Source organism: Rhinatrema bivittatum, chromosome 13 (assembly GCF_901001135.1).
Source record: "Rhinatrema bivittatum chromosome 13, aRhiBiv1.1, whole genome shotgun sequence".
NCBI lineage: Eukaryota > Metazoa > Chordata > Amphibia > Gymnophiona > Rhinatrematidae > Rhinatrema > Rhinatrema bivittatum.
Window position 1 is genome coordinate 34,938,577 of NC_042627.1, and position 20,976 is coordinate 34,959,552.

Here is a 20,976-nt window from a genome sequence, read left to right on the forward strand (position 1 = left end):
ATGCATTCCTTTTATACCATATGTTACAAAACATGTATTGAAATTTAACATAACATTTCCCCACCGACCCAAACTTACACGATATAAACGAGCATGATATGATACACTATTGGGAGGACTGGGTACAGGAATGGGAGCATTAAATACTATGGACATAGAGGTATTAGAGAACAGAATTGCCACGGCCGGAGGGGATACAGGCCTCATCACTAACATTATTGCAAATTGGATTCCCGACCCCGCACATATGCAACAGTATGTGCAGAAATATTTGCATTTAAATAATGATTTGGTTATAGAAGGGTGGAATGCCACTTGGGAAATGGGACATAATCTGACTGCATTTGTTAATTGGACACAATCCCGTATGCAAGCTTTGCAACAACAGATAGAGATCATACAAACCAAACTATACATGAGTATTTCTCCTATTTGGAAGGAATTGTTCCAATCGTATGTACCCCTACACTAATGGGATTGGCTTGCCCTTTAATGTATTCCACATTACCCGATGGCTGCTCGTTGCAGCAACCTTTGGCACACTGTAGCCTTCTAATATTACCTGATAATGTAACTGGTTTCATAATTCCATTCCCTGAAACTGTATGTGTATATAATTTGACTTTTACAGGATGCCTGTATAATGTTACTTGGTTTATTTTTGGTTCTCGACAATATTTTTTACCACCAATGGACATCGCTGATGCGCAATTGGGGGTAAAGTTGGACTTATCATTCTTTAAGACACCATTGTTGGATTTGACTAAACTGCAAAAGGTATTGAATACCTCAGATTCGTTGAAACAGACCCTGAGACATGTGGACATTGCTGTAACTGGTGCCCTGCTTAGAGCGGACTTTGCCAAGGAACTCCTACTACATTTACAACAACAATTGATAAAAGACACCTCTCATTCTTGGTGGGATGTGTTTTTCGGACATTCCTCTACTGCCACAATGACTCTGAATTGGATTTTTCATCCTATCCTTATTGTAATGTGTGTATGCCTCCTGTGCCTAGTGTGTACATGTTATCTTACCTATCGAATGCATAAAATAGCACGTCAAAGTAAATATACCAGTACAGTGGCTTCGTATGCAGTGGTGCCTGCATTGGAAAATGATTGATCAAGGGTGGAGTGTAGGATAAACATGTTCTTGTTAAACAGGTTGTGCAGCTCAGCTTTCTGGCTCCCTGTCAGGAATATGGCGGTCTGATCAACCGCCTACATGCCAGGAACAGGATGAAGCCGACAGGGCAGTAGTAACTGTTGACACATAACATGGTGGGATAGTGATCAATCATTTCTCTCTCGCACGCACACTTGTTTACGGCACGGTATAAAAGAGCAGGACTTTCCAGTGTCTGGCGGGAGTAGGAGATATTGCCTCTATAGACTTATAGAGTGCTGGACACTGAAAACCCCCTTCTCGCCTTTGCTGACCTGACGACTCCTCGATACAAGGCTGATGACACGAAGGGTGCTGGATGGCATATGCAATCATGTGGTATGTAAATAACTTTCTGTAAATAACGTATATTACCATGATGTCACATTAATAAATGATGTCATAGATATTGTGTCAGAGTACCTTACTCTCTCATTCCCAACATCAAGTATGGCCAAATTCAAAATCAGAGCATTCTTAAGTAGGGCATAAAACACTTAAGTCAAGACAGTCCTGTACAAAGCAGAACACCTGATCACCCTAATCAAACAGCAATAATTAGTTAAAAGAAACCCAGCATAATGGTAGCGGCAAAAAATGTATACTTTTCTAAAGGTAAAACCTTACATTAAAGATATTTTCTGACTAAATTATTCCCGAACCTTCCAGACTGTAGCAAGTGAGGCGGTTTCAGGGGGCGTCAGGGCGGGCTGGCGAGAGGCTTGCAGGATCGGCAGAGGGGAGCGAGCCGAGACTCGTCTGTTAGGGTTGCGGCTTTTGACTGCTTCGCGCCGCCGTACATAGAAGCAACAGCTGTTCCGGCAGCTTTATCGTATCCATCATGGCTGCCTTTCTACCATTACTCGAAAGTTGCTGCGGAGTTTCGAGACCTGCTAGGAGGCGTTTGCTAGTACTATGCTGGTGTTAGACAAGGGATCCAGGCTGGCCCACGCCTCGAAGCTGCTCCTTTCTGCTGGCAGTCAGCGTCCGCCTCATGTTTCCGGAGACCGAGCAAGTTGCACTCGGCCTGCGCGGGCCCGGTTGGCTCCTCCCTGCGGCGGTAGGGGGATTCCAGTGCTGGCAAAACCCCTAGCAGGCTGCAGGAGCACTATCATAAAGAAACTTCCTCTCAGAAACTTTACTTATGAGGGGCTAACATTATCCTCTTAAATGGATTCAAACGGGGATATTTAACTTGTGCCTTGATCGCCGACCATCCAGGACGGATACTTTCAGTACAGCGTTTTTGAGGGTTACTCGTGGTGGTTTTAGTGCTGGCAGCAATGTTTTCTCTGAAGCCGCCGAAACCTACCTTTAAATCGTATCTTCTTCCTCCTCAGGTAAAAAGAACTTGTTGACATAAGATGAAATGTTAAGAAATATCTTTAAAGGACAATTAAAAGCAACAGTTATTTGTACTTCTTTTCTTTGTTAAGAAAGGAATTGTCCCTTAGAGATATACTGTTCTTTGCTTGGCTTAATGACACTTTCTTAAATTTTGAATTTATGGGGACATTTAGCAGACATATATAATTTAGTTCTATGATTTGGTTTACTCATTTTAAGCTTCGAAAAACTGATATATTTTTATTAATGCTATTAGATTAATGACATAAATTAATTCTTTTTGGCACGATCGAAAGACTTTTTTTTTGTCTTGCTGTGGTTCCAGGTTGAAGATAAGATAAGTCCCGACATCAAGTTAAAAAAACTGGAAGCCGTGCTCCTCCCAGGTAAACACGGGCTATTCGGTTAAACATTTGCTGAAACTAGAATGTGTGTTTAAGGTCTCTCATGCTAGAGACTATTCTGAATCTGCAAGTTTTAAGTTGGATAATGTATACTAATTTTGTTTTCCATCTAGAAGCATTTACATTCCTCTCACTCCCAGCAAAGTAATATTACAGTGAATACAGGATTAATTTTGGTTAAATATTAGTAGTAAGTATAGTTATGTTGGGAATTGATTGTCTCTGAATCACTGGTTTTGTTTTATATGAAGATGGCTAGAAGCTATATATATTCCATTTTCTGTGTTAACTTACTTTTTTATTGGTCTTTATGTGCGAGTTCATATTGTGTTCTTTTTAAATCATTCCAGGGTTTTGTATCCAAATATGCAATTTTGCTAAAGTTTCACACAAAAAGTTGTATACTTTAATTTTAATAAGCAGTCCTTTTATTGGGGAAAAAAAAGTAAATCTAGAGCATATTGTTGTGCTTATCTGTTCAGCCATATGGGATGGACTACTATTTACAAATAGGGAACTTACCTACCATATTAAGCTAAGTGATAACTTACAAAAGTAGTCTTTTATTTGGTTCTACCAATATCTTCTGTTATGGTGTTTTCCTTCATCTTCATCTATTAATGAAGTAATATATTCATAATGTATTTACAAAAAGTAGCAAGTAGCATTTTTTTATATTATGTATGCTGCTTCTTATTTTCCTGTCTACATATATTGTAATTGGTCTAGTTCTTACTCATTTGTGTTGCTGCTTGTTCATTACCTGTGTTGCACAGACCACAGTAGAACATGGCAGGGCATGTTCTTCCAGTGTATTAAAGCATACCTCATGTGCCATGAGACATAGCCACCAAGAAGTTTATTTTAATTGACAGTTAAATAATTCTTACAGAAAAGATAAAAGTACTTGTTACAGGATTTACATTTTTCCAGATAAGTGTTTGTGCTGAGTGTCACACATGTACACTCTTTATACAGTTAATTAAGGGTTTAAGGCAGGGGTGGGCAGTTCCGGTCCTCAAGGGCCACAAACCAGTCTGGTTTTCAGGATATCCCTAATGAATATGCATGAGAGAGATTTGCATGCACTCTGCCTCAGTTGTATGCAAATCTATGTCATGCATATTCATTAGGATATCCTAAAACCTCGACAGGTTTGTGGCCCTCGAGGACTGGAATTGCCCACCCCTGGTTTAAGGCATGCCCTTCCACTCCCGACCAGTACAGAAATGAGATACTAGAGTAACCAATAATGTTTAAGTCTTTATATGAGGGGGAACTGCAGCATCAGTGACTGTTTGCACTGGCTGGCACTTAAGGATTCTGGGGTACCTTCACGTATTTGAAATGTAGCCTTTTAAATATTCCAAATGTTTTTAAATTGTGTGCGTGTATATAATATACATAATGAAAATGTATTAAATCCATGGGTCATTTGTACCCATGTACTTTATACCTGCATGGAAGCAGTTGCAAAGTATGGGTGAAGACGAAAATGAAATTCCTTCACATTCTTTGGCTCCCTCAACCTAACTCCACCCCTTTTTATGATGTGGATAAAAAAACATGTGCTATGTAACATGGAGGGGAGAGTGGGATTTTCAAGAGGCATTTTTACATGGGTAAACATGTTTACTTGTGTACAAAAAGAAATAGAAAAATATATATATATCTTTGATTTTTCCCCATTTGTTTCCTTCCTCCTCCTCGCCCCCAGTTCTTATCATTGCTCTTTTTATCTGTCCTTGTTACTGCCAAAAGTCATGTAATTGTGATTAATCTTTTGGTTCTTTAGGGCCCAAGATGTGGCTTATTTACTTCAAAATACTTGCACTAAAACACAGTGGTGGTGGAATTTTAAACTGCAAGATTGAAAGATGATGATGTTTGAATGAGAGTTCTGGAAAGACTTGCTGCATGAGACCATTTGAATACTTCTCTCGTGTTATTTCTTACTGTTATTTTTGTATGCAGTTATATCTGTTCTGTAACATATAACTGAAAAAATCTCAAGTTTCTTTTACCTGTTGCCTTTTCTTACCACTGTTTTTATGATTTTATTATATTTCTGAGAATGGTGTGAATTTTGATAGCACTTCTTTATTTACTCGCATTGTACATTTATTTATTGACATTTGTTACACAATATTAAAAAAAAAAAAAAATGCCCCAAGTGACAGACAGACACATTAATTGAAAAAAGCCATCTTAAGTTACGTTTCCAAATCTTTTGAAACTTTAAGTAGTGTTGGCAATTCCTCAACTCTAGAGGCAAACCATTCCATAATTTTAGGACTAATAATCCTAAATCTACATGACCTGTTCTCTGTGGACACCAATCATGCCTCCTTTAGAGAAAAATAACCAGAAACCTCCTAATGCAAATATAGTTTGTTTAAGTGACATTGTCAAATGAGATTTTGAAACGTAAGCATGGTTATCAAAAAAAATTGCATATCTTATTCTATTTAAAAATTCTAAAGAACAAAAGCTGTTAAGAGCTCCAGAGATAAAGACAGGCAGAAGGTGAAAGTGGTAGATATATTTAATAAAATTGTAATGGTTGTGGACCCTTGGTCCGGAGCGAAGGATGGATCCCACCGATGATCAGCCCCGATGAATTTGTCTCCAGAAGGTGGTAAGGACACTGGCCCTGCTAGAGATATAGTTCCACAGAACCGTCCGGTGGCCCTTCAAGGAGCAGTAGCCTAGGAACGTCAAGAGCCCCCGAGGAGCGGGTACTACGGACGTTCCTATCAGTGTTGGATAACAAGAAGAGTAGTCCGGTCCAGGACAGTGGAGAAGACGATCAGGAAGAGAGTCCGTGGCAGGCAGCAAGCAGACGAAATCCAAGAACCAATCCGAGTCAAGCCAGAAGATCAGGAACAACAACAGAGGCAAAGTAGGCAAACACCACAGGAACCTTGTTGCAAGGCGTCTTCCAGGAGCCAGGGAGAGGTTTAAATCTCCCTGGCTGATGACATCATCTTCCTGGACTGGCCTGGTTTTCGCACCGCGGCCCCTTTAAGAGGCGGAGTCAGCTGCACTCTCCCCAACGTTGCCTGTAGGAGAGCCGAGGAAGTCGCGCTGCGGATCGCGGGCCGTCCTGCCACGTCGGGAGGCTCTCTGCGCTGGTGAGCCATGCGGGTGGGGGACCTGGCCAGGGGCTACCGCAGCCAGGTACCACAACAAAAATTATAGCATTTTAAGCCATACTTATCTGCTGGCATATCCGACACTAGTTTTCATTAGATATTCCTAAGAAGTGTAAGTAAAACATCTATGTAACCTGAAAAACTTGTCATCAATTTTTGTTAATCCAAAAGATTTCACAAACAGCAAAGAATGCAAGTAGAATAATGACTTACATAGGAAAGGGGGCCTAAGGAAATCTCCTTCAGTTACATAATGCATTATCTCTTGAATAATTCTTAAAGCAACAAGACCACTCCAGTCCTCCAAATATTAATTTTCCTCTAGGTCTCAATTACAAAATAAAAAGAAAACATTGATAATTTTTATGTAAATTTACTAAATTGATTGTTTCATGCACATATTTTTATCTGTAAATATAGCCATGTTGAACAAACATGTAGGCTTTTTTTTTTTTGTCAGTTACTACTAAATGCCATATACTCTCCATTTACTTGCTTCCTCATTCTCTGAAATATAGTTATAGAACAGACCGATGTGTACAAAGAGAACAAAGCTGGAAATAATGTGGGAGAGGTATCCGAATATTCTTGTTCAGCAAGTCAGTCCAGAACTGCCTCATTCAAACTTCATCTTTTTTAACCTTGCAGTTTAAATTTCCAGCACCACTATAGTCTGTGTTATTTTGCAAGTAGTGTGAAGTAAATAAGCCACACATTGAGCCCTAAAGAACCAAGAATACTAATATTGTGCTTCTGTATCAGTCCATGGTACGGCCACACCTTGAATATTGTGTACAGTTCTGGTGGCCCCATCTCAAAAAGATATGGTAGAACTAGGAAACATACAGTGAAGGGCAATACAGATGATAAAGGAGATGGAACGGCTGCCTTATGAAGAAAGATGGAGCAGGTAGGGCATTCAGCTTGGAGATGAGATGACAGGGAATATGACAGGTTTATGAAATCATGAGTGGGGTGGAACAGATAAATAGGGAACAGTTATTTACCCTTTCCAATAGTACTAAGATTTGGGGACATTCCATGAAACCAACAGGTAGTAGATTTTAAAATAAAATTTGAAGAAAGTAGTTTTTTCATTCAATGCCTAATCGAGCTGAGTAACTTGTTGCCAGAGGATGTGGTCAAGGCATCTGGTATAAAAGGTGTTTGGACAAGATCTTGGAAGAAAAGGCCATAAACCATTATTAGCCAAGCAGACTCGGGGAAAGCTAATCTGTATGAGTGAGCTCCTAGCAACCTGGATTGGCTGCTGTTGGAGACAGGATGCTGATCTAATTATTTAATTAGGTGTTTTATTTACCGTCGATCCAAAATAAGATCACAACAATTTATAAAATCAGCATTCGTATTCTTGGTCAACAATCAAATTTTGTGCCAGTATTCATAATCTAGGTCAGCACCACAGCAGATATATGTTCTAGTTTGTATTTGTACATATTCTTGGTTTACATGAAAGATATATAGTCTACTTCATATTAATACATTTTCTAAGTCAACACAACAGCAAATGCAGATTCTAGTTCTACTAACCATACACGTTACATTGTTCATTACTTATTGCTCATTTCACTACCATTATCTCTGGTACTGACATTGAAGTTTTCAGTATATTGATATTTTATGTTAAATTGTATACTTTTCTAAAGTGCCATGTTTTCAGTTCACATTTGAAATTCTTGCTTTATCTGGTGTAGTAACTCTGGAAGGGAGTTCCACAACTTGGGGCCTGCTATGGACCTCTTTGGTTCTAACCTAGACATGTCAACAGTGTGACATGTCTAGGTTAGAACCAAATCAATTTTCTTGATAATTAGACTACACTGTAGCACAATATGGTTATTCAAGTGACTTGGAAGGATGCTCTGACATCCTAAGCTGATGAACTGTGGGTGCAACAAAGGTGATGCTTCTGGGTTTAGGAAAGGGCTTGAGGAGGTGTTGTAGTTTAGGAAAGGGGGAAACCAAGTGCTTTATTCTGAGTCACTAAAATTGTTTTATTGAGTACTGGAGGGGAGGGAATAGGGAAATCAAATGCATATTGGTACACAAAGTGGATGATGGGTTGATAGAGCTTTAAAGTCCTGCATAAGACTTCTAGAAAATGATAAACCTAAAAAGCATATCTGTCATACTCACCATCAGTACATTAAAGGCATAGCAATATTTTGAATGCCTCAAACTACTATGTAACTGGAATTATTGCTTATTCTCCATTCCTTTCTGAATAATTCCCAATATATTCTATTTGATTTTTTGACCACTGCACACTGAGCTGAGGATTTTAAAGTGTTATCCAAAATGATTCCATAATCATTTTCCTCTTGGTGACTCTTAATTCAGAATCCAGCATTGTGTACCTCTAGTTAGATGCGCAATGCTAGTGATGATCAAATTTGCAGATGACTCAAAGTTGTTAAAACACAAATGGACTGTGAGGAGTTGCAGGAGGACCTTGCCAGACTAAGGAACTGGGCATCTAAATGGCTCCCTGTGCCAGGTCCTATATGTAAATGCTAAAACAGCACTAGTCCCAGTACAGATCCCTGGAGCACTTCTTCACTATTTGCCTTTTTTTCACTAGGAAAACTGATCCATTTAATTCACCTCTGTTTCCTATCTTTTAAACAGTTATTAGCCCTCAGTAGGACATTACCTCCTATTTCATGAGGAGTTTTTTGTGAGGCACTTTGTCTAATGCCTTCTGGAAATCCAGATACACTATATCAACTGACTCACTGTCATCTAACTTGTTTGTTTACATCTTTGAAGAATTTTTATAGATTGGCAAGGCACAGCTTCCCTTTCCTAAATTGTTGTTGGCTTTTGGCCTTTAAGTCATGTCTGTCCATTTGCCCTGTAAATCTTGTCTTAAGAATAGCTTCTATTTTGCCTGGCACCCACATCAGGCTCACTGGTCTAATAGTTTTCTGGATCACTTCTGGAGCCCTTTAAAAAAAAATTTGTGTTACATTGGTCATGTTCTAATTTTTTAGATACAGTGGCTGATTTTCATGACAAGTTACAGATTGAGAGTAACAAGTCTTCAATCTCATATTTAAGTTCTGTTAGAACTCTGGGGTGAATATCGACTGGTCCTTGTGATTTGTTAATCTTAATTTGTCAAGTTGCTCTTTCATCTTCCATGTTCAGTTATTTGCTTCAGTTCCTCCAAATTCACTTTCAAGTTTAATTTCCATTGGGGGTATCTCCCAGACGTTCTCTCAGTATAGACTGAAGCAAAGAACTCCAGATTTTTTTTGCTCTGATCCTGTCCTCCTTGAGTGCCTCTCTTACCCCCGGTCAGCTAGCAGTCTGACTCCCTCGTAGTCTTTCTCAATCATATCTCCCCTGCTCTTTCACAGCTCTCTCTCTCCCCCCCCCCCCCCCCCCCCCATGCATGCTTCTACACACACTCACTTTCACTGGGGCTTTCATCTTCGCTGTGAACGACATGTGCTCCGTTCGCGGCTTGCTGGGGTCTCCTCTGCCATTTTCTGCGCATAATTTGGCAGTTCTGAACGGGGGGGGGGGGATTCTGCACAAATTCTGCACTCCACAGTAATGCAGAATTCCCCTAGGACTAACAGTTGATGAAACACCCATTTAAACCTTTAGACTCTATTCCACTAGTTTCCCCACCTGGAAACTAGTACTTTAAATGGAATTTACTTCAGCGAGAAGGATAAGTGAGTTATAATGAGTAAGTTTGTATTTGCAGTTTTTTCACAGTGTGGTTCTATGTACTCGCCCAAAGTTTCTAGTGAAAGCTGTCTGTGTTTCACATCAATCAAGCCATTGTCTTGCCAACATTTTTTCCAAAATCACATATAGGAGTGAAAAACTCTTCATTCATTGAACTGTAAGAAAGCTATAGCTTACTACATGCAAAGAACTTTGCCGCACCGGCAAGTGTCCCAACTATTTGTCCTTTTATGATCCCAAAAGGATGGGAGAGGCAGTAGCTAAATGGTCTGTGTTGAATTGGCTAGCGAATTGCATCACATATTGCTATGCACAGACTGGCTTCTGGATCAAACTCTGTCAAAGCCTATCAAGTGAGGGTCATGCAACTTCCATTGCTCATCTTAGAACAGTCTTCATTGAAGACATCTATAAAACTCCAGTTTTTGAGTCCTGCCACACGCTGAGCCGAGGATTTCAACATGTTGTCCACAATGAAGCCTAGGTCCTTTTCTTTCGTGGTCCTACCTACCTAATATGGAACCTAACGGGGTCTAACTAAAATTGGGATTAATTTCCCTATGTGCATAATTTTGCACTTGTCCACATTAAATCTCTTCTGTTTGAATGCCCAGTCTTGCAAGGTCCTAATGGAATTTTTCAATATCTGCTTGTGATTTAACAACTTGGAATAATTTTGTGTCATCTTTAAGCCTTAAAAAGTGAAATATAAATCAAATCAAATAATCACCTCACTTGTTCCCTTTCCTGGATCATTTATAAATATATTAAAAAGCACCTATTCCAGCATAGGTTCCTAGGGCACGCCACTGTTTACTTTCCTGCATTGTAAAAACTGATCAAATAGTCCTACTTTCCGTTTCCTGTCTTTAACCAGTTTGTGATTCACAATACAACATCGCAACTTATCCCATGATTTTTTTAAATCTTAGGAATCTTTCCGGAGAGACTCTGTCAAATGCATTCTGGAAATCCAGATATACACACTCTCCACCGACTCAACCATTATCCACATGTTTGTTAACCCCCTTCAAAATATATAGCAAGACTTTCCCTTAAATTTGTTGGATTTGTTTTCACTTTTTCTTATCCCTTATCAAACTGCTTTTTTCCCAATATCCTCCTGTTTATTGCAAATTCAAGGATAGGTTACAGTTTATCAAAATGATTTTCTCAATATTTGAAGAATTCTGTCTTGTTCAGCAATTAGTGTTTAGGTTACTCAGAGATGAGTAACTTTCTACAGTTGTTGCTGACACACAAAAGAAATAGAGAGTTGTGCCAATAAAGGCAGTTTAGCTTTTTGTAAGACATGCAAAGATTTCGTAGTATTCCAGAAACTGCTTTTCTTGAGGGTGCTTGGTATGCCGGACAAAGTATGTGCAGGATTTTTCTGAAATAAACTTTTGCTGATTATCAGTCAAGTTGCAAAGCTAAACGTAGAAATGTGCTTGTTTTTAACAATACTTTTACACATTCAGGGAGAGCAAGGTTTTATGTAATATAGCAAAGCTTAAAGAAGAACTAAACCCTAAATACAACAATAGTAATATTTATTATAAAAAGCTACATTTCAGTTTTTCATTTTGTTTGGAGTGCCCCAGGGATCTGTACTAGGACTGGTGCTTTTTAACAAAATCCTGGAAAGGGAACAGCACCTCTATTGCAAGCAGTGCACAGCTTGGAGACTGACTATTGCCTGGACAGATAAGTTTTTTCCTGATTAATACTACATTATTATAGTAGGCTTCTGTGTATAATTGCTTTCTTTTCATTATAGTCAAATATAAAAAGTGTATATTAAGCTGTTTTTTGGGTATCTCTGCTGTGTTCAAAATTTAAACAAAAAAAAATTACAACTTTTTTTTTTTTTATCTGTTAGAATCTATCTCTTAGTTAGATTTAGTGTCACATATAATCTCTGTTTAGATAAGAACATTGGGGCATAAAGAGCTGGCTATCAAATTAAAACAAGAGACTAACTAAATTCCAGAAAGGTCAGGTTGTAACTAGCTTGACCAAGGTTTAACTGTTTAACACCCTCCCACCCCTAGGTTTGTGTTTCTAATATAGTCTGCCTAAATTCATAGTTGGCAACAAGGTAAATTAGTATTTCCCTAATTGCTATCTATCAAACAAATTACCAAAATGAGGTCTATCCAATGCAACTGTTGTGGAGCCTTTATATTGAGGGTAATCATATGGAAACTTAAGGCTTGCCCCATTTGTTCAGAACTCTCTACCTTGGAAAAGGAGCTAGCTGAAGTTAAAGCTGAATTAGCTTCAATAAAGAAAGTCTTAGCCACTTTACATTATTCAGGAATTAATTTCCCATTACCACAGAATAACCAAAAGTCAAGGAAAAAGATTTACTGTGGGCTCAGGTAGGATAAGACCTGTGACCCACAGACACCCGTTATTGACAGCTGTGCAGCCCACAACTCTACCCCCCCACTCACACAGGGCATTAAGGAACTTAACAAACAGTATTACAGTGGGCTCTGGTAGAATTAGACCTGTGATCTGGAGACACACACTGTATCAAGTGCAACAAGTACAAAATGCCTTCTCTGTATTAAATACTGAAGAAGTTCTTGAGAAAAAGATTGAATTGTTATCTGAAAAGAGAGAAGAAACCCAAAGTATACAGAAATTCCAGATCAGAAATCAAAGGTAAAAGCTCACTGTGATGGATGACTCTGTCATCAGAGGCGCTAATCTTTTCCCTTGCACATATACAAAGGGAAAAGTGGATAACAAAACTCAACTAAAGAGGTCACAAAAGGAGTCCAGAAACAGCAGTAACCTGAACGAAGAAAGCTGGTAAGCTATGAGCACAAATGCTTGTAGTTTGGGCAATAAAATCCCAGATCTGCAAGCCCTAATGGTGGAGGCGGACTTGGACATTGTTGCTGTCACGGAAACGTGGTTTACGGAATCTCATGACTGGGATATGGCAATACCGGGCTATAACTTAAGGAAGGACAGAGAGGATAGGAAACGGGGAGGAGTGGCTCTGTCAGAAACAATATCCAAGCATCTGAGCTGCAAGGAAGATGGGGCAATGAAGAAGCACTATGGGCCGACCTAAAAAAAGATGGGGCATCCATTTTTATTGAAGTGGTTTACAGGCCTCCAAATCAAAAGGAAGAGCTGGACAGAGATCTGGTTGAAGACATCCAAAAGATAGGAAAGAAGGGAGAAGTGGTGATCGTTGGAGACTTTAATATGCCAGATGTAGACTGGAGAATCCCATCTGCAGAATCTAATAATAGTAGAGAAATAGTGGATGCCCTGAAAGTAGCTTTGTTCAAACAAATGGTTATGGAACCCACGAGAGAAGGAGCTATACTCAACTTAGTGCTCACTAATGGAGATAATGTCTCTGATGTCCAGGTGGGCGCCCACCTCAGCACCAGTTGATCATTAAATGGTATGGTTTAATATCACAAAAAGAATACGGAAAAGAAGCACAAAGACCCAAGTTTTGCAGTTCAAAAACACGGACCTTGATGAAATGGGGAAGTACCTGGAGGAAGAACTAAAAGGCTGGGAGAACGAGAAACTAGAGGGGAGTGGAGTAGATGTAACTCCATTTACAGTAGAAAATGTATGGGAAGAGCTGGAGAAACTGAAAGTGGACAAAGCCATTGGGGCCTGATGAAGTTCATCCCAGGATACTGAGAGAGCTCAGAGATGTGCTGGCGGGTCCGCTGTGTGACCTGTTCAATAGATCCCTAGAAACGGGAGTGGTGCCGAGTGATTGGAGAAGAGCGGTGGTGGTCCCACTTCACAAGAGTGGGAACAGAGAAGAGGCTGGTAACTACAGACCAGTTAGCCTCACTTCGGTGGTGGGAAAAGTAATGGAGTCACTGAAAGAGAGAATAGTGAACTATCTACAGTCTGGAGAATTGATGGACCAGAGGCAGCATGGATTCACCAGGGGAAGATCCTGTCAGACAAATCAGATTGACTTTTTTGACTGGGTAACCAAGGAATTGGATCAAGGAAGAGCACTCTGTCGTCTACTTGGATTTCAGCAAAGCTTTTGATACGGTCCCGCACAGGTGAATAAAATGAGAAGCTTAGGAGTGAGTGCCAAGGTGGTGGCCTGGATGGAAAACTGGTTGATGGACAGAAGACAATGTGTGATGGTAAATGGAACGCTCTCTGAAGAGAGAGCGGTGTTGAGCGGAGTGCCGCAAGGGTCGGTGTTGGGACCAGTCGTGTTCAATATCTTTGTGAGCGATATTGCGGATGGGATAGGAGGTAAGGTTTGTCTTTTTGCGGATGACACTAAGATCTGCAACAGAGTGGATACGTGGGACGGAGTGGCGCGAATGAGACAGGATTTAAGGAAGCTGGAAGAGTGGTCGAAGATATGGCAATTGAGATTCAATGCCAAGAAGTGCAGAGTCATGCATATGGGGAGTGGAAATCCGAATGAACTGTATTGAATGGGGGGAGAAAGGCTGATGTGCACGGAGCAGGAGAGAGACCTTGGGGTGATGGTGTTTTAATGATCTGAAGTCGGCGAAACAATGTGACAAGGCAATAGCTAAAGCCAGAAGAATGCTGGGCTGCACAGAGAGAGGAATATTGAGTAAGAAAAGGGAAGTGATTATCCCCTTGTACAGGTCCTTGGTGAGGCCTCACCTGGAGTACTGTGTTCAGTTCTGGAGACCGTATCTCCAAAGAGACAGAGACAAGATGGAGGTGATCCAGAGAAGGGCAACCAAAAAGGTGGAAGGCCTTCATCGAATGACTTATGAGGAGAGATTGAAGAATCTAAATATGTACAACCTGGAGGAAAGGAGGAGCAGAAGTGATATGATACAGACTTTCAGATACTTGAAAGGTTTTAATGATCCAAAGACAACGACAAACCTTTTCCGTCGTAAAAAATCAGCAGAACCAGGGGTCACGATTTGAAGCTCCAGGGAGGAAGACTCAGAACCAATGTCAGGAAGTATTTCTTCACGGAGAGGGTGGAGGATGCCTGGAATGCCCTTCTGGAGGAAGTGGTGAAGACCAGAACTGTGAAGGACTTCAAAGGGGCGTGGGATAAACACTGTGGATCCATAAAATCTAGAGGACGTGAATGAATGTGGAAAAAAGGATTTGCATTCACAAAAAAGCGGGGGAGTAGCTTGCTTGTTACGGCGGTTACTACCCCAAACCAAATAAGCATGATACTTCACTTTCAATGCATATCCAGCATAACTCTCTGCTTCAACGGCAGGGGAGCACTGAGAGGAGAGGCTCACCTTGCTGGTGGCTGAAAGGAATTAGTAAGTTTTTTTGCTTGGGACATTGTCTTTTTTAAAAGTATTGGGGCAAAGTTAACTATTTGGGAATATTATTTAGTGTGTTTGTGCTTTTAATAGGCAGTGAATAAACAAGTTAGACTGTTTGTATTTTTATATAGTCAATAAGGCAGCTAGTAAGCAGAACTGAGTGTTTGTATTTAAAAAAAAAAAAACACCAAAAACACACAACCCCCCCCCCCCAAAAAAAAAAAAGTAGCCAGAAGCTAGCAATAAACTAGAAGCAGTGTATACCTAAGTAAAAAGGTTGAAAATTTCAGCTCAGTTACTCACCTTGGAAAGGTGTTGAGGTAGTGTGATTTGGTTTGAATAGGTACCAACATTTTGTTAATCAAGAGAGCAGTGAGTCACTCTGGCTGACTAACTGAAGTTAGAAAAGTAAAAAGTCATGGGAAAGGTGGGAATGTCCTTTCGTGGATTGCAAACTGGCTAAAAGACAGGAAACAGAGTAGGATTAAATGGACAATTTTCTCAGTGGAAGGGAGTGGGCAGTGGAGTGCCTCAGGGATCTGTTTTGGGACCCTTACTTTTCAATATATTTATAAATGATCTGGAAAGAAATACGACGAGTGAGATAATCAAATTTGCAGATGATACAAAATTGTTCAGAGTAGTTAAATCACAAGCAGATTGTGATAAATTGCAGGAAGACCTTGTGAGACTGGAAAATTGGGCATCAAAATGGCAGATGAAATTTAATGTGGATAAGTGCAAGGTGATGCATATAGGGAAAAATAACCCATGCTACAGTTACACAATTTTAGGTTCCAAATTAGGTGCTACAACTCAAGAAAGAGATCTAGGCGACATAGTGGATAACACATTGAAATCGTCGGTTCAGTGTGCTGCGGCAGTCAAAAAAGCAAACAATGTTGGGAATTATTAGAAAGGGAATGGTGAATAAAACGGAAAATGTCATAATGCCTCTGTATCGCTCCATGGTGAGACCGCACCTTGAATACTGTGTACAATTCTGGTCGCCGCATCTCAAAAAAGATATAATTGCGATGGAGAAGGTACAGAGAAGGGCTACCAAAATAAGGGGAATGGAACAGCTCCCCTATGAGGAAAGACTAAAGAGGTTAGGACTTTTCAGCTTGGAGAAGAGATGGCTGAGGGGGGGATATGATAGAGGTGTTTAAAATCATGAGAGGTCTAGAACGGGTAGATGTGAATCGGTTATTTACTCTTTCGGATAATAGAAAGACTAGGGGGCACTCCATGAAGTTAGCATGTGGCACATTTAAAACTAATCGGAGAAAGTTCTTTTTTACTCAATGCACAATTAAACTCTGGAATTTGTTGCCAGAAGATGTGATTAGTGCAGTTAGTATAGCTGTGTTTAAAAAAGGATTGGATAAGTTCTTGGAGGAGAAGTCCATTACCTGCTATTAATTAAGTTGACTTAGAAAATAGCCACTGCTATTACAAGCAAAGATAACATGGAATAGACTTAGTTTTTGGGTACTTGCCAGGTTCTTATGGCCTGGATTGGCCACTGTTGGAAACAGGATGCTGGGCTTGATGGACCCTTGGTCTGACCCAGTATGGCATGTTCTTAAGACTGATACTTCACGGGCAGCATAGCTCTCTGCTTCAATGGCACGGGAGAAAGACTGATACTTCACGCATATCCAGCATAGCTCTTTGCTTCAACGGCAGGGGGAATGAAGAAAAGTGGATCTATATACAGACAACAACAAACAAGGACTGAATTACATAGTCTGGGTAAACAAATAAGCATGGGTGTAGCTTGCTTATTGCGGCAGTTACTACCCCTAACTAATTAAGCTAGATATTTCACTTAGATGCAGCTCCAACACTGCTTTCTACGTTAATGGTGGGGGTGGAAGGGAAATAGAACCAAAAGGTTACTAAGAGCCAAGAGTAACAGATAAGTATGAGGGGAAAAAAAGTGCGAAACTTGCTGGGCAGACTGGATGGGCCATTTGGTCGTCTTCTGCCGTCATTTCTATGTTTCTATAAGTGAAGTGTTCAGATTTGCAGATGATACAAAATTATTCCAAGTTGCTAAATCACAAATGAATTGTGAGAAATTTCAGGAGGACCTGGGAAGACTGGTCATCCAAATGGAGGTGAAATTTTAATTTGGACAAGTGCAAAGTGATACACATAGGGGAAAAATAATCCAAACTGTAGTTATATGATAGGTTCCATTTTAAAAGTCACTGTCCATGAAAAGTATCTAGGCAACATCGTGAACAATACATTGAAATTTTCGGTGCAGTCTGTGGCAGCAGTCGAAAAAGCAAACAATGTTAGGATATTCTCCATTCACTTATTAATTCCTAATACTTCTGTACCACTCCATGTTTTATCCACATCTAGAGTACTGTGTGCAATTCTTGTTGCTGCATCTCAAAAACGATACAGTAGAACTAGAAAATGATAAAATGGATTATTACATTTTAGTGTTCCTATATAATTGCTAGTTTTTGTTTTCATTTATATTTTCTTTTTGTTTTTAATGACTAAGATTTTCATGTTACTGTACTTTTATTCTTGTATGCTTGATCTTATTTTATGTTTATATAGCAGCCTTCCTCATTTCATATATAACCCTTTATTTCCATGGTAGTTATAAGCAGAATATAAGAAATTGCCATGCTGGGTCAGACCAAGGGTCCATCAAGCCCAGCATCCTGTTTCCAACAGAGGCCAAACCAGGCCACAAGAACCTGGCAATTGTCCAAACACTAAGATCAGCAGCTGGAGCACATACATTTAAGGAACTGATGACATCAAATCTCAATGAAATTTGGATAGTAAAGTAAAGGAGGAATATTTGTCTTGTATGTCTCGACTAGATTGTAAATTCCAAGAGCAGGGGCAGTCTTTGTATCTGTACAAGTCTGTGTATGTTTTGTAGACTCAAACTGGGGGTTTTTTTGTGGTTTGTTTTTTTTCCATCCACTATTTTTTTTTTTTTTTTACCTGTAATCCTCCTCGATTACTATTAATTAGCTGTAGGTAACATTTTTAGATAAAATCAGGGGTTGTGCAGGTGGTGATTAATCATGCCACCATTTGAGGAGCTAAAAAATGAATTTTCTTTTCTATCACATCCTAGTTTAACAAGACCAAAGAAATAACTTCTGCTTTCATCTTGTAGCAGTTTCGACAATAGTTATTTTTGGCATAGTATAAAAAAAACAGCAACATCTTGCTCTGAGATGTTCAGATGCCATTCAAAGAGTGAGGGGGGACCCCTCCTTTCCAGCTGAATCTTGTTTTTGATACCATTGCCTTGTGGTAGATGGGAAGGGAAAAATAGATCAGAGGTTTGCAGGTTGGGAAGGGAGGTGGATATCTGAGGTATGCTGTGGGAGAAGGGTAGGTGGGCAGGGAGGATCAGGGTTGCCAGTGTGCTGAGTAGTGGCGTATGTGCTGGGGATTACTAATCCCCCATCTTATAATATTTGTTTGCTGTACAACTTGCGCTCTCTAAGAAACAATGCTAGAATAGAGTGAATCATGAGGTTAGATTTAAGAATCTCCAAAGCAAGTAGCATATTTTAAAGCAGTGGTTCTCAACCTTTTTTTCTGTTGGGATACACCTGGCCGATAATTCTTACAGGCATGGCAAACTGAATACTTGACCATCACAGAGCTAAATGTAAAACATATTCTGCAGCTACAGGAAGCCGCCTCCCCCTACCACCCCCCATCCCCAAAAAATGGATGCAGAGCAGAACTAGGATAGTTCAAATACAACTCCCTTAGCACCTGAATAAGAATATCTTTTTTTTTTTTTTTTAAATCTCAGTAACAAACACAAACTCTCTTACTACCAGGTGTGTCGCAGGGCCAGCAGATGGCTGCCTCCTTATCAGCCCGGGTGAGAGCGGATGATTGAAAGGGAGTAATTGGGAAACGTGAAGGATGATGGAGGCATGGAAGGGAAATGATAGGGTGCAAGAGCTATAATATGTCAGTTTTGGGAATGTGCATTTCTTCTCTTTCAGGCCAGTACAATACAGTGTGTTCCGGCGGAGCGCGCTGTTAAGAGGTCAAAAACGCGCGTCCAAACCCCCCCCCCCCCCCCCCCCCCCCCCCCCCCCCCGAAACTAAAAGCACCCTCAACATGAAAATGCATGTTGATGTCCCTATTAGTTATTCCCGCGCGATTCACTAAGTAAAATGTGCAGCCAAGCCGCACATTTTACTTTCTGACATTAGTGCCTACCCAAAGGTAGGCGTTAATTTCTGCCGGCGCCGGGAAAGTATACAGAAAAGCAGTAAAAACTGCTTTTCTGTACACCCTCCGACTTAATATCATAGCGATATTAAGTCGGAGGGTGTACAGAAAGAGAGAAGAAATGCACATTCCCAAAACTGACATATTATGGCTCTTGCACCCTATCATTTCCCTTCCATGCCTCCATCATCCTTCACGTTTCCCAATTACTCCCTTTCAATCATCCGCTCTCACTCATATCCCTGCTCAGCATTCCTGATCTCCCTCTCTCCCCTGCTTGACTCTCTCTACCCCCTTTCATTCAATCTCCCTGCCTGCCCAGCTACCCTGACCCCGTTTCCCACCCCTTCCTGCACAGCAGCCCCCCATACTCCCTCTCTGTTTCACCTTCATTTTCCCAGCATCCCCACCCTCCACAGGATGAAGAGATTAGCAGCATCACTCCCAGACTCAGCAGGGGAGGATAAAGCTTGCATCCCATCAAGCCCAGAATAGCAGGAGCTGGCAAAGGAGATCCCAAAGGAAAAAAAAAAAACATTTTAAATCGGCTCGTGGTTTGAAAACCGGACGCTCAATTTTGCCGGCGTCCGGTTTCCGAACCCATGGCTGTCAGCAGGTTTGAGAACAGACGCCGGCAAAATTGAGCGTCGGCTGTCAAATTCGCTGACAGCCGCCGCTCCTGTCAAAAAAAAGAGGCACTAGGGACGCGCTAGTATCCCTAGCGCCTCTTTTACCGTGGGCCCTCATTTAAATACTGAATCACGCGCACAGGAGAGCGACTTTTACTGAATCGGCCTGTTTGTAATTTGCTTAGTGTAGGAGGATATGTATTTGTTTCTAGCTCTCCAGTTTTTTGCACTGCATGCAGAGTGGCTTTTTGAGGTTTCTATTCCAGTTTTTGTCTTCACATTTGTAATTTGTGGTCTTTTCTGTATTTGGTGAAGGTTGGATTTGCATGTATGACTGAGGTGAGGTATTTTACTAGTATGTAGAGATTTGTTTCTCTTGTTGCGTTTTATTGGTGCTACACTGCCTTTTTGTAGGAAAGGCTATTGCTGTTTGATTTCTTGCAATTAGTGTTGCAATGGTATGGATGTTGGGTTTTTTGTGTTTTGGTTTTGGTTTTTTTTCAGGTTTTGTATTTTACAAAAGAGAGTTTGTGTTTCTGTTACTGAGATAGCACCAGAATCTTTTTTTTATATAGGGAGTTGTATTTGAACTATCCTAGTTCTGCTCTGCATCCATTGTTTGGGGGGGCAGGAGGGGCTTCCTGTGGATGCAGAGTATGTTTTGCATTTAGCCCTGTGATGGTCAAGTGTTCAGCACCTGTAAGAATTATCTGCCAGGTGTGGCCCAATAGAAAAAAGGTTGAGAACCACTGCAGTAGACCATCAGCTTCTTCTCAACCATGTTTCCAACATTGGTATTCAAGACACTTCCCTTCTCTGGTTCACATCCTTCCTAGAACAAAGAACGTTTCAAATACATTGGAATTCATCAGTGTTATCTATTCACTTGGGGTATCCCAAGGCTCAGCCCTTTCTCCTACTCTTTTCAATTTGTTTATCTCTCCATTCACAACTTTGATACAGAGTCTTGATTTCAGCAGCTACATTTATGCAGATGACATT

At 40.4% G+C, this 20,976-nt stretch overlaps 1 protein-coding gene across 1 annotated transcript in view; it reads left to right on the plus strand.

Moving 5' to 3' along the window:
• The first annotated feature begins 2,083 nt into the window (after window positions 1-2,083).
• The window catches only part of MTMR10 (myotubularin related protein 10), a 144,446-nt gene continuing 125,553 nt past the window's right edge, over window positions 2,084-20,976 (plus strand). Inside the window, 2 exon segments of the mRNA XM_029575968.1 lie at window positions 2,084-2,510; window positions 2,843-2,903. Of these exon segments, the coding sequence (XP_029431828.1) occupies window positions 2,454-2,510; window positions 2,843-2,903 (118 nt within the window). The 5' untranslated portion in view covers window positions 2,084-2,453.